Here is a 14,903-nt window from a genome sequence, read left to right on the forward strand (position 1 = left end):
TTGCATTGTACTTCAAGGTGAAACTGAGGTCTCACGAAATGTCTAACGGTAATTGTATCACTAGAAAAATGCTGAATAGAACATTGTTTGACGTTAGCAAATCCACCAAAGGCACTGAAGTAGGGCAGCAAAGAACTGAAATAAAAAATCAAGATCTCTGCAAGACAAAAAACAACCACCAATCTAGGTCACTGGCTCCTTTCCAATGTTTCACTTACTAAAGATCATTTTAAGTCAGACTCATCTCACACGGCAAGTCCTCGAGCATTAGATTGACTTCTGGTGAGCTTTTTATTAATATATCTACCAAAAACAATACTTGCTTTATCTTTCAGAAAAATCTAATGTGCGTGATGAGATCTTTTTGACTCACAGCTGGGTATTTTCAGCAGTGTTGGTGGGTTGATGCTGTGATGATCTTTCTCTGTTTAGCGACGCCACGTGTCTTAGAGTAACCTTCCTTCTGTAGATGTTATCAACCACCAGAGAAAAATTATTCATTTTAACAAAACACTGCATATCCTCGTGTTCGTCAGAACATTTGTTCTGAGCCGAGATCTTTTTTGAAGATTGCTTTATGATATGATTCATGATCCATATGAATTTGCTTTCAGCTATGGAATGGATTCTTTGAAGTAAAAACAAAAAGTGTGCTAAGATGACTCTTTATTGGAAGTTCTGCAGATGTATATTTGTGTTTTTCATCAATGTTTCCATCATAGGTGAGTACCACTCTATCTATTGTCCATATCATCCATCAAGGTGCAACAAATGATCATTGCGTACCAATGCATGGACCTCAATCTGATGGATGAATAGGAACAGTAACACTACAGCTGTAGGATGCATTATTCACAATTATTTCTATATCTATCAAGGATTCTGTAGTGAATATTCTACAAGTGTCCGCACTGCAATGTTAACCTACTGCAGGCAACCACACAAAGTGTGGCTTGGCATATACTGCGTTCATTTGCATCTAAAATGATGCTATCTAAATTCAAGGTCTTTTGGACAAGAGTGATTGATTTTTCCTGGATTTTGTAACGTGTGTTGCACAGATGTTGCATCATCTTTGTAAACAAACTGACCCCTATATACGTGTAAAGGTGCATGAAATGGGATTCATTTTCTTCAGGAGGGGATCGGTAGGTGCTGGCTGCAGATTTGGGAAGATCAGTCCCATCATCTGGAATTTGCTATTTATTCTAGACATGGGTAAAGAGGCTATAAGTCAAAAGAATTTCAAAATTTCCCACCTCACATTTACTTATTTATCTAATTTACATTGCTTCATTGGTGATCCATCTGTAGGGAGAGTTGGGAATGAAATATGACATGTAATAGCAATACTTTTATAGACCGCAGAGGGTAAATTAACTGAAATGTATGCTTCATCCATCATCCATCAATTGAGATGTAATAGATTGAAATAATCACATTACATTTGTCTGTAAAAAACAAACATATTACAGTACAGAAAAAAATTGAATCTAAAAACAATATCAAGAACAAAAGATCTTGCTTTCTAAAATTTGCTTTACTTTCCAATTTAGGGAAAATTATTTGAACCACCCAGTATAAGGGAATTTGGCATTTTTCACATTTTTAATCTATATTGCGAGAACCCCCTCCAATCCATAGGCTCATTGGATGTAACTGCACTTCTTGATTGTCTCCTGTGTTTCTCTCTATAAAAAGGATGTTCTCTGCTCCTCACTGACTCACTTCGTATTCAATACTGCGGCTTCCTGACGGTAGAACCAGCTCAACCCTTTCACTCAGGATCAAATCTGACAGTGTACTGCCACGTCCAGACATGTCGCTGGAGGTGAATATGGCTGGAATATGGCTTGAAACTCTGGGAAATATTACAGAGAATCATTACTGTGATATTAATTTACTTTACAATGATGTTGATTACCCCTGGCCTTATCTATCTATGTATCTATGTATCTATGTATCTATGTATTTATGTATGTATGTATGTATGTATGTATGTATGTATGTATGTATGTATGTATGTATCTATCTATCTATCTATCTATCTATCTATCTATCTATCTATCTATCTATCTATCTATCTATCTATCTATCTATCTATCTATCACCATTGCACTCATCCTTTTGTGATATCCATTCACAGATGTAAATTTTCCATATTCCTCCAGATATTTAACAACATCAACTGGCTGCAAATTTCTTTCTGTCATTCAGGTCTGAAATAAACCTCGCACTGAATAACGAACCAGTGAAATCTGGGATAGTAGTCAATGAAACAACAAAGAAATTCACTCTTATCAATGTCAAGATTCCAAAATCAAGAGTGGACTGCCAGCTGAGGAGTGGTGAGTTCACAGAGGCTGTTGGGACACTGGAACTCGTGAGTCGTGGTACGTAAAGTGGCCCATAGAAAACTCACATTATGATGTAATCTCTTGACATTTTCTATAAATGATAATGGGTGAGTGACGTGGGTGCAAAACAGTTTGGACCCCCAAAGTAAACTAGACCCAGAATCAAATCCCTAAAAATACCTATCATTTATCGAACATAGAATTTGATATTAACCCTCTCCAGGCAGATGTTGCAGATTTGCGACAGCTAAATGCCACTTAGCTAATTACGCCACAACTTAATTTGAGCCTGAGAGGGTTAAAGGGTCCTGCAGTAAAAGCTGATCAGACAGTAATATTACATTAATTAATTTAAATCAATATCAATATTATATTATACATAAATTGACAATTGCTATTCAGAAATTTCAAATAAGATGACGGAATATATCTGGGAAACACAATTTCAATAAACTGAACATAAGCATAAAATCCCCTCAAACAGTTATTCAAAATATCAGAATTAAAAAAAAACAAATCTACAAACTAATATCCAGAAACCGTCACTGGATCACTCCATTCACTCCATCCAAAAGCGCCACAGATAATCACAGGCATTCGAAAATGTAAGGGGGTGGGATGAGTGTGTGTGTGTGTGTGTGTGTGTGTGTGTGTGTGTGTGGCCAATTACCAAATATATTCTGATAAATTTACAAGAAGCACAAATTAATCAAGTTATTAAAACATTGCAATCAGATGTAATCCGCTAAAGCTTGAATCGTATATTATAACAATTACAGTGCCCTCTGTGTGTGTCTGTAGGCACTAAATGTTGATAAAAGGTTTGCCCCGGCGAGTGCGAACAATTTTCCACCAAAGATTGATTGATTGATTATTGTTAATATGTCTGCCGGCTTGTCTAAACATTTTTAATTTTTTGGATGTCATGTTCTGCCCTAAAAGTCCCCCCAGACAAACCTAAGGATGTTACCTGTGAAACAACAAAGAGCTCGGAAGTGATAAACTGTTCATGGGCAAGAGGAAAGGAGACACATCAGCCCACTAACTACAGCATTTCTATTTACAGGTAATGCAACTCTGTTGGGGTCAAATGTAATTGTCCTTTTCTGTGCATGTTTTGTTATATCATTTACTCTGAAGTTACACTCCAGAGCCTTTTTTTTCTGCCACATCAGCCAAAATGGGACTCAGTTATATTCAAGGATCCTGGATGCCGACAATAGCATATTTCCACGGGGGTTGTTGGCTGAGACCTCGAGATACCAGGTGAACGTCACAGCACACAACCGCTTCGGAGCGTCACAGTCGGATCCCTACTCTTTCTCCGTCAAGGATATAAGTAAGCTCCGGCCTTTGTTTATTTTTGGATCATTAGGCCTACCACAATTTTGCACGTATTATTTGGTTAATTATTCATAAAGCCATTTGGCTTTGACTATATTTGCTAAATCAATCATTGATTGACTTGTTAACAGTCAGGATGAGACTGTTTTATCATCTAAGTTGGACTAACGTGACCCACCTCTGAATAATTGTTTTCCCTTTTGCTTTAGTTTTTCATATTTTTTAATGGAATGATTTCCCCTCTCTCCTGCATATCCACTATAGCTGCGATTGCAATTACCAATGTTTGGTCTTCTGTAACACAGTTATCCCAGAGACGCCACAAATCACACAGGTAGAGTTTGTAAACAACTCCATGACAGCCATGCTGCAGTGGAAAACGACCGAGTCCCTGCAACCGCTCATGTTCTGGATTCAGTACCGCAAACTTAATGGATTCTGGGTAAAGTGACATTTTAACAAAGTTAATCGGCAGACATGAAGGGGTGAGATGTACAAATCTGTTTATGAATTTTTTAAAGGAAAGAAATGGTGACCAACACCCCGAGGACCTGCTTCGTGTGGGCAATCTGGAACCTCTGACGGAATATGAGTTTCAGCTAAGAGCGTGTTACTCAAAATTGATAACAATGCATTGCAACACAACCCAGTTTACGCCCCAGACAACTACCACAAAACGTTGCAGCAAATGGAGTGAGTCTGTAAAGAAGGAGAGCCCCGGAAAAGGTGTGATGAGAACGATAATGGGGTTTTAAAGGAAGTTTGAGGTTTCTGTTGAGAGCTCACAAAAAAACAGAAAAACAGATACTCTTCCAAAAAACAATGCAATACCAATTTAACCATTTGTAAAATTGTAGAGATATGGTCCTTTTGTAATTGTTTCTAAAAATTAAATCTTTAGAGAAATTGTTTACACCATTTTCTCAATATCATATATTTTGACAAAAAAATTCATATGATATTCTCATTTGACATTTTTCCATATTTACATTTTGATCATTTCCGGATGAATATAAAGAAAATGATAATGCGGACAATTAATGGATTGGATCCTATTTTATTTCTACTTATCAGTTGAGTTAAAAGCAAACCAGATTTCAGATGACTTAAATTCACCACTTGATTTCAACACATGAATCTGATCTAATCTGTTCAAATCAATGCTGTGACAAATTTATTGTTAGCACCGACGCAACCATTACACTTGTGGAGGATACTGAGCAGTCCTGTTACTGGTGCACAGCAGGAGGTGACTGTTTTGTGGAAGGTAATGGCTCACAGCTTGTTTACAGATTTTACTTGCTTATTTTGGGGTCGCAAGAATGCTAGTTTATTGCAAAATTATAGTGAATTACAGGGAAACTACACAACCCAAGTAACTTATGTAGTTAAATAAAACCTCTTTTTTGTGGATGGACTTTCTCCTCAGCCTCTTCCCTCCGAGGAGTATAGTGGAGAGGTGAAACAATACACAGTCTACCTCGACAATTATATGAAAGAGAAAATGATCTTCCCTGCGGCTCAGGACCAGTGCTCACTCTACACACTAGTAAACGTTACAGCACTCAGTGTCAGCGTGGTCACATCGTATGGGATTTCTCCACCAGCTTATGTGCCTCTAAGACTGTCAGGTACAAATACTCACAGAGACCAGTGGCTGAATTGACCCTAGTAATAGATGCTTGTACCATACTCTTTTTTTTTAATCATCAGTATCATGTAATTATGAATTAGTCATGTGATTTCATATCACTTAAAAGATTTAATGAATGAATGAATCAGGGACAAACTGAATATTGACATTGATGAGACTATACAATGTTAACTTGGAGGGCATTCCAGATACAGTTCTGTGAATTTTGTCCTTTTTTGATCATGTCCAGATGAGCCAGGTGATGGTGGACCTGCTCTGAGAGAGGTGAGGCCTACAGGTAATGGCTGCGCTGTGTTCGTGTCATGGGCATGGGATGAACCACGACCATCATTCTGGAGAGAAGAGCTACATTATATTTTACAGTGGACAAGTGAGCCTGCAGGACGACTGCGATGGATGCAACTGTCAAAGAATCAAAACAGCACGGAGATCATGGGTAGCAAAACTGAAATCCAGCACTGACCTCTTGTGGTTTAATGTGTAAAACATCAATTTGTGCTTTGACGCCTTCAATAAGTGTTTCATGATGATATTCATGATGCATTTTCAAGGCCTTGTCTATATCTGTTACCTTTCAGAAATTACGCTGAACGTTCAGATGTCTTTTTCTGTATTGTTAAAGATCTTACTGCAGGTATGAGATACAATGTCTCACTCTACACTGTTTCCGCTGGAGGAGTTTGTGCTCCATCGTCCCGCCTGGTCTATTGCAAAGAACTGGGTGAGTACTAATGACAAAAAAACCACCCAAAAGCCTTCATTTCAGTTTAATAGCCCCAAGCTAGGAAAGATGCCTGAAAGACTGGGGTGTGAGCCACAAATACAAATTCTTCACACATGTGGTACTGTGGCAACAGTAAAGAGCATATTTATTTACACACACACCACACACACACACACACACACACACACACACACACACACACACACACACACACACATATATACACTGCTCAAAAAAATAAAGGGAACACTTAAAAAACACATCCTAGATCTAAATGAATGAAATATTCTTATGAAATACTTTGCTCTTTACACAGTTGAATGTGCTGACAACAAAATCACACAAAAATGATCAATGGAAATCAATTGTATCAACCATGGAGGTCTGGATTAGGAATCACACTCAAAATTAAAGTGTAAAAACAAACTCCAGGCTGATCCAACTTTGATGTAATGTCCTTAAAACAAGTCAAAATGAATCTGTGTTGCTTCCTGAGTGGACACTATGATTTCACAGAAGTGTGATTGACTTGGAGTTACATTGTGTTGTTCAAGTGTTCCCTTTATTTTTTTGAGCAGTATGTATATATATATATATATATATATATATATATATATATATATATATATATATATATATATATATATACACACACACAGTATATGTATATAAAGAGGGAGAAAGAGAGATTTTCAAGCTTTTCAGATACTTTGTATACTATTGTTTTTACTTACAATATTTAGTATAATATTATAATATATAATATAACATTACAATATTACTAATATTTATAACCTATTTACTTCCACTGCACTTTCCTCTTTCTGCTTTGTAAATGGATATTTGCCCATTGTGGGATGATTACAGGCCCTTCTTGTTCTGTTCTATTATATTTCATATGTGAAAATCTCTACCTCTTTCTGTTTATTTGTGCAGTGCCTGCATCTGGTCCCAGTGTGTCAGTGCTTGCTCGCGAGGCCAGGAGAATTCTGATCCGGTGGGACGAGCTCCCTGTTGACCAGCAGAGAGGCTTCATTACAAACTACACCATTTACATGAGAACACTAGAATTCCACAGCACAGAACCACCAAGTGAGGAGATTGAGCCCTTCTTTTTGCATGAATACATGTCTCATACACAAGAACTGTGGCGTCGAAACAGGTCACATTTTTATAATTAGGGGGTTGATATTACCACCACAAATACAAAGGATGTACAAAATAATGAAGCTACCATTTCCTGATTCGACTTTTCAAAATACAGTGCTAAAAGGAATGAATAGTTATGTTTGGCCCTCTCTTGACGACAATGTTTTTATTGCCCTTCCAAACAAATGATGAATGTGTACTTCCCTTACATGAGGTTAAGACTTCCTGGCATACTAGTGTGTGAGGCGACATGTGGGAAACTATAGTCTTATGGTCTGCATATATTATGTTTCAGCACATTCCAGCCTCAGATGACGGTGCTCTCCTCCCACAGACTTTCAGTGCATCAACAGGGTTTTTCAGCCCTCATTTCCAGTAATGTGATGAAAGTCTTACCCTGACAGTTTATTTTTATTTTTTTAGGGGGATTTATACATCACTGATCCCCAAACAGGGAGTCACAAAAACCATAAAATGAGAAGACTACCAAAATGAAGTCAATGCCAAATTTCAATCAAAACACAATCAGACATAAGCACATGTATAAACAAACAAATGAAATGCAAATTTGTACAAACTACAGGGATTGCTTGGGTTGAAGTGAAGCCCTTTATGTCTCAGAAATTATGACTTTACATAAAATTTGACATTATAGTTTCAATTATTCTGATGTAGAGTCAGTAGCTCACTTGTCTTTCAGCAAGGGTTCTCATAATTTTCACTTTGCCCCCAGTGAATCATGTTCTTTGGCTATGACCACAAACAGGAAGCCGTTTTTTCACTTGCACGCATATGATAGTGAGGCTGTCACCCTGCAGTATGCACTGTTCCCAGAATTTCATTGAAGATGACATGAACAGATACTGCATGTGTTGTGTTTTTGTTGTTCCTTTAAAACAGACAATATCCAGCAATGAAAATTTTGTATTTCTTTTGCTTGTCCCTGGACTTGCCATAGCACACATGATCTGTGTTATTTTCAAATGTCAAAGTAGTTTTCTAAGGTCTCAAGGTTTCATGCCCAAAAAGAACACAACTGATGGAATATTCGGTATAAGAGTGCTGACAGAGAAGTACAGAAAATGTAAGATGGAGTTGCATTGTGCCTTTGTAGACCTAGAAAAACATAAGACAGGGTGCCAAGAGATAAACTACTGTATTGTATGAGGAAGTCTGGAGTGGCAGAGAAGGATGTTGGACTCGTGCAGGACATGTATGCAAAATGTGAGACAGTGATGGGATGTGCTATTGGTGTGACACACAAGTTCGAGATGGAGGTGGGACTCAGGGATCAGCTCTGAGGCCCTTCTTGTTTGCAGTGATAATGGACAGGCTGAGAGAGATGAGGTTAGACAGGAATCTCCATGGACCATGATGTTTGCAGATGACTTTGCGATCTGTAGCGAGAGCAGGGAAGAGGTGGTGAAAAATCTAGAGAGGTGGAAGTATGCTCTGGAAGGGAGGGGAATGAAGGTTAGACAGAACAAAACATAATATATGTCCCAAGGGACCCAAGTGGAAGAGTGAGGCTACAGGAAGTGGAGATAAACGAGATGAACAATTTAAAGTACTCAGGGTCAACAGTCCAGTAGTCTGGAGCAATGGAGAGCGTAGAAATGAGGTGAAGCAACAGGTTCGAGCAAATTGGAACGGGTGGAGAAAAGTGCAAGTGGTACAATGCGATAGAAGAATATCAGCCAGAATGAAAGGAACGGTGTACAAGACAGTTGTGAGACCAGTAATGCTTTAGGGTTTGGAGACAGTGGCATTAAAGAAAAGAAGCAGAGCTAAAGGGTGCAGAGATGAAGATGTTGAGGTTCTCTTTGGAAGTGATAAGGATGAATAGGATCAGGAATGAATCCATCAGAGGGACAGCACATGCACATTTTTTGGATAGGGTCAGAGAAGCAGTCCTGCACTGAAAAGGGATAGTGAATATATTGGTAGAAGGATGCTGGAATTGGAGCTGCCAGGCAGGAGGTCCTGAGGAAGACCAAAGAGAAGATTTATGGATGCAGTGAAAAAAGACATGAAATTAGATGGTGTGAAAGAAGAGGATACAGAGAATAGGGTTAGATAGGGGTGGTTGATTTGCTGTGGCGACCCCTGAAGGGAAAAGCCGAAAGGAAAAGGAGAAGCGGAGTTTTGTAAGATGCTGTTTATGGCCAAAAATCCAATCCTCAACTATGTTGAAAGGATCTGATTTGGAGGCAAACTGAGCTCCATATGTAGACAATTTACCACCAACCGAAGTCAACTGTAATTCTCATTTGCTTCTCTGCAGTGACGGTGTCTGACTCCATTTCACGACGGATGTGGCTGGACTGTCCTGAAGGATCTCTGGCTCTCCATATGACTGCTTCAACCTCAGCTGGGGAGGGACCTCCGGGAAGCCCGGTCTCTTCTCAGCTTGAAGCCCCTGTTGGTCTGTCACCTGTTGCCATCATATCTGTCTCCCCAACAAAACCTATAAAGTTCCAGAGAAAGCAAACTACAGCCCGAAAATACAAGAATTAATAGTTTTCATCCGCTCTTTCAAAAATCTGTTGTATAGATACTGTACTGACATTTTGTTGGTATTGGCACTACTGGCTATTGAGTATTAGAATACTAATACTCAATAGCCAGTAGTGCCAATAGTTTGCAACAGTTTGCTATAGAGCACAAACAACAGAAGGGTTGATATTGCCTTTCTTAAAGAGTTGGGGACAAAAGAGCAGAGAAAAATGCAATGTTTTCCATACATCAGATGCTTATGTTATTTTAATGCTGAATTTTAATAGCAATTGGTCATCAATGAAGAGGCTTCAGGCGCGGTTCACTGTTACAGATTATTCAACAACACCTTTTGTGGTAATTAACTCTGGCATGAAAGATTTGAATTGGCCAATATCCATTCAAATACTGTTCAATTTATTGATCTTTTTTAAATAATATATTCAAAAAATTGGTTCGGACACTCAAACAGGGGTATTTTAGAGGCTCTACAGTAACCCCAAAGTAAGAAGATTTAAAAACAAGATTTCTTAACAGCTTCTATATGTAACTGTGTTAACTCTTCCCTCCTGGTCTGCCGTAGGTGACCTTCTGCTGGTAGTCGTCTGCATCGTGACCGTCGTCATCGGGGTCATAGTCAAGCTGATGTGTTGGAGCTGTGTGAGAGAAAGGTAAAGCGAGACATTGTGCAAACATGAATCATAGAAAACAGGTAAGAAATGACGAGGAGGTGGTCTTGGATGGTTTTCTTTTACCAGTAACCAGGATGGGTGCGACTGTGGCTGTAATACACCACAAGGTAAGCAGTTTAACAGCTCACGCAGTTCAGTTCAAGAATCTGTTCTAAACTTGGACAAGATCTAGGAAGCACCTCGATGTTATTTCATTTTTTAAGCGTGGGATCAATATATTTCACCAGAACGTTTAACATCCGAGATATGAAATGAAATATCTCACCGCATGTTTGTATGTATTGTTATGAGCTTGTGATGTAAATGTGATGTCTTACCAATGACTGCTAAGTGCAATTTAATACAGAGCTATTTGCTAGATAGATAACATTTATTTTGACACTACACACAGGTTGACATTATTGCACACTGCTATTTAATGAATAAATAGCACTGTTTTTAATATGGTTTTGTGATTTTATCAAAAAGGCTTGTTACATTATATCAGTATCAATTTGATTGAAGACAGTGTTGTTTATAAAAGCCCCTTCAACTGGGTTAAGGTCAGACAGAATAAGGCAATCTATTGTTTTGTTTCTCAATATATGATTAAAAAAAAGCCTGTGGATAGCTGTTTCAAACAGACTGCTGGGAAACAGTTCTCTGCTGTTTATAACTGGCTTTCTATCACAGGATCAAAAAGATTTGCACATCCTGGGGACCTGACTGGCTGGTTACAACTCTGCCGAAGCCAGGAAACAGTATCGCCATCAGACTGTTGCAGGTAATCACAGTCATTTGAAGCCAACCAAAGTGACGTTCACGCTTCCCACACCACACACTCATCACAAAAAAATTAAGAATTGCAATAAGCGTCAGAAACCGACATCTCCAGATCACCTGAGACAAACAAGAAATCCAAAATTGTAGAAATAAACTATTTCTAAGGGATTATTTGTCAATGTGTCATCACAATGACAGCTTGCTTTGGTTTGATAACAGCAGTGATAGCCAACATGTTGTGATTCCTCTGAATGTTTTAAAAAGTCCAAATGTTTTTGTTTTTGTCGGTCTCCAGGAGGATAGATGTACACCATTTTTTCTCGCCACCCATAACGAGCCTCCACCCTCCCTCAACACCATTAGCTGCGTCTCCCCAGAGAATATGTACCCCAATGTCGACGCTGCTCGTGTCACTCAGGCGGGGTCATCAGCCCAGACGTCCTCTGCGGGGATGCCTCTGCTGGGGACTGGCTACCAGCTCCAATCTTTGGGCTACAAACCACAAGTTTCCACCACAGCTCCACATAGAGAACAGCTAGAGGAAAGACAGGAGGTGCAGAGGGACATAAAAGCTATCGGGGAGGATGACACACATTCACATACGCTGGGAGGATTACTTGGAGACTTTTTGTCCAGTGTTGAACTGGGAGCATCTCTGTCGTCCCTTAGACTGTCTCACTGCTCTGGTAGTGGGCATTTGTGGCCTAAAAAGGCTGGCTCAGAAAGTGACTTGATAAAAGACTCTCTGCAAGGGCTGAATGCCATGGGAGGCAGCAGCATGGAGATGAGTCTCCATTGTGTGAATTTACAAGAGGATGAAATGACGATCCCTTACAAGCTTAACATTTGTCATTCTGAGTATTCAGGTGTTGCCACAATGACTGGGGGTTACTTCCCTCAAACTGCCGCTATCGGCATCAGTACAACTACTGGACCTGGAAAAAGTTCAACCAGCACAGCATTAATATGACACAGATTCACTTCCTGAAACCTTCTGTATATTTAGTCACAAAAGTGACAACAAAGATTTTCAAAACGAAGATCTTGGAACATGTGATCCTGAAATTACAGTGTCCAAGTCTGCAACACCTGCTACTTCAAGCGGCAACCTCTTCCACAGAGGAGCTCGGCAACTGAAAGCCCAAGCTCTATTCTACCTTCAGAGACTAAACTGAGTAGTCCACAAGTAGGCCTGTTATTGTCCTGTTATTGTTTTTTTTTGATTAACATTTCTGATTTAATTTTGTTTTGCTAAATTATTGTCTAATAGGGGGTTGGTGTAGTTCGGTTGGTGAAGCGGACATCCCTCTGATCCAGTGGTCATACTATCTAATTTTTCCTCACAAAATGATTAGGCAGTATCTGACCAAAAAAAAAAAAAAACAATCACAGATCGTGATAATCTTTGTTCACATTCTACTACTGTAGAATTATAGGTGTTTATATTTTTTATTTTTTATCCAATTGTGACATGTTCAGTGTCAAAAATGTTTCAAAAACAAACCCTTACTCAGAGCAGGGCTCATACGATGACAATGTTACACTGCTGACTGTTTTATATAATTACTGTACTTATATACTTTATTTCAATCTGTCATTCAAATACTATCTATCGGCTTAACTATCTACGAGCACTGCTTTGATTATGACGGACAGATTTGTAAAAGCAGTGACTTTAGATTCACAGACATTGCGACTGAGTTGTGTCTCCGCTACATTTAAATGCCAATCCAGTTGCCATGTTTCCATCACTGAGAATAAGATGTTGAGCTGCTAAATGTACGTAATGCTACGGGATCAAAGTTCCCGTGTTGTCACAATGTCTACATTGGGGAGTGAATGCTGCACTGTGTTCCACACCTGCTCCACATAAAGCAGCTCTTCATTTTTTTCATTTCAGTCTTTGTCAGATCCACAGTTGATGCTTGTGGATTCTTTTTCCCCTTGTTGGCCCACTGACATGCTTCGTTTTTGTAACTACATATACTTGTTTTCTTTCTCGTTCAGCTTTCTTCTAACTGTCAAAAAGTCAGACATTATTAGATTAGATGCTTAAAATGTTCGAAATAACACAGCATTTTGTGACAAAGCTTTTATGTGCTGCATTGTAATTTTCTATTGATTTCATTGATTCATCCAGACGACCTCAATGATTGGCTTAAACCCCCTGTGAAAACATGTGTGATGGTTTTGGACCAAACCTGTAGCATCTAATAGAATCGTCATTTGACAATGTTGTTCACCGTGTTCCCCATTACAGTAGTTTAACCCTTTAGATTTTAATGCTCATTAAAGCTGGGCTGATATACTATGTGGCCAAAAGTATTCGCTCACCCATTCAAATAATCAGGAATCAGGTATTCCAGTCACTTCCATGGCCAATGGTGTATAAAACCAAGCACCGAGGCACTCGGACTGTTTTTACAAACATTTGTGAAAGAGTGGGTCGCTCTCCTGAGATCAGTGATTTCCAGCATAGAACTATGATAGGATTCCACCTGACCAACAAATCCAGTCATGAAATGTCCTCGCTCCTAAATGTTCCACAGTCAATAGAAGTGTTTGGGGAACGACAGCAACTCAGCCAAGAAGTGTTAGGCCACGTAAACTGACGGAGCAGGGTCAGCGGATGCTGAGGCGCATAGTGCAAAGAGTCGATCACTACAGACCTTCAAACTTCATGTGGCCTCCAGATAAGCTCAAGTGACTGCGCAAATGTGCTTCTGGAAGAATGGTCAAAAATTCCCATAAACACACTCCTGAACCTTGTGGACAGCTTTCCCAGAAGAGTTGATGCTTCTATAACTGCAAAGGGTGGACCGACGTCATATTGAACACGATGGATTAGGAATGTGATGTCGCTTAAGTTCATATGCAAGTCAAGGCGGGTGAGCGAATACTTTTTGCCATAATATATTCCAATATCTAGTCATGTTTCCCAGCCAATGGGGAGGTGGAGGAGGCGCCACTCTCCTGAAACAAAGATTTGGGCTAAACAATTGATTCTTGTGTAAATAAACCAACAAGCCAGAGCAGGAAACCCTACATGATTGAATATTTTCAAACCATTTCAAAAGTTTCTTGCTTATTGCTCCTTTAATCTGAATTGTGTAATACTGAAGAACACTCATTTTGTTAAAGTTCTTTATGTGAAAACCACAGCGCTATCCATGCAGTTTATTGTATTCAAGATTCCTTTCAGTCACCTGTCGTCAATGTTCTGTAATAAGTAATATGACCCTAAATGACAACACATATAGTATGTTTAAGTTGAGTGTTTCCTCATTTTTTGCTCTGTGTGTGGTTTAGTTGTCTGCTCCTGAACATTTGCAACTTGCAGTGAAAAAAACCAAAACACACTTTTTTATGACTTCCTGCATACTGTTTCACTTCCTCCAGTGTAAAAGTCCGTTAGGGTTTCTTTATTTTTACAAACGGACAGCTCGTTGTTTCATTTGGTAAAGCAATCCTTTAAAACATGGAACACTGTTAAGTCATTCATTCCTAGTCAACAACTTCTTGCACATCCAAATATGAAAAATGTCATGGCTTACTGGAAAATCCCACTCAGTGTTGTTTAACGCAGTGCCGAAGCCGTATGAAATATGTACTGATCCAATTGAAATTTCTCAACCCCAAAGAACATCAAACGATGGAAACAGTTTGAAATAATATCAAAAATTGTTTGCATTTTTTTCAGTGCATTGGTTAGTGAAAGCCCAGAG

General features: G+C 39.0%; 1 protein-coding gene across 1 annotated transcript; it reads left to right on the top strand.

Annotated features, from left to right (window-relative positions):
- Nucleotides 1-658: 658 nt before the first annotated feature.
- Nucleotides 659-14,803, top strand: il23r (interleukin 23 receptor). Its single transcript, XM_086162209.1, has 15 exons — nt 659-722; nt 2,253-2,393; nt 3,300-3,423; nt 3,533-3,696; nt 4,007-4,143; nt 4,223-4,427; nt 4,886-4,968; nt 5,131-5,332; nt 5,585-5,791; nt 5,978-6,076; nt 7,016-7,171; nt 9,513-9,653; nt 10,308-10,395; nt 11,089-11,179; nt 11,474-14,803. Exons 1-15 carry the CDS (start codon nt 659-661, stop codon nt 12,146-12,148), a joined length of 2,577 nt encoding a protein of 858 aa, XP_086018335.1. The 3' UTR covers nt 12,149-14,803.
- The last annotated feature ends 100 nt before the right edge of the window (nt 14,804-14,903 follow it).

The sequence above is a fragment of the Fistularia commersonii genome, chromosome 16 (genome assembly GCF_037954325.1).
Source record: "Fistularia commersonii isolate RoL2024-O1a breed Wild chromosome 16, RoL_Fcom_v1.0, whole genome shotgun sequence".
Taxonomy (NCBI): domain Eukaryota; kingdom Metazoa; phylum Chordata; class Actinopteri; order Syngnathiformes; family Fistulariidae; genus Fistularia; species Fistularia commersonii.

Excerpts from the sequence above, each read along its gene's own strand:
- il23r (XM_086162209.1), top strand. The coding sequence starts at position 659 with ATGACTCTTTATTGGAAGTTCTGCAGATGTATATTTGTGTTTTTCATC. Across the intron at positions 5,333-5,584 it reads TGTGCCTCTAAGACTGTCAG|ATGAGCCAGGTGATGGTGGA; the intron begins GTACAAATACTC and ends GATCATGTCCAG. Across the intron at positions 10,396-11,088 it reads TGGAGCTGTGTGAGAGAAAG|GATCAAAAAGATTTGCACAT; the intron begins GTAAAGCGAGAC and ends TTTCTATCACAG.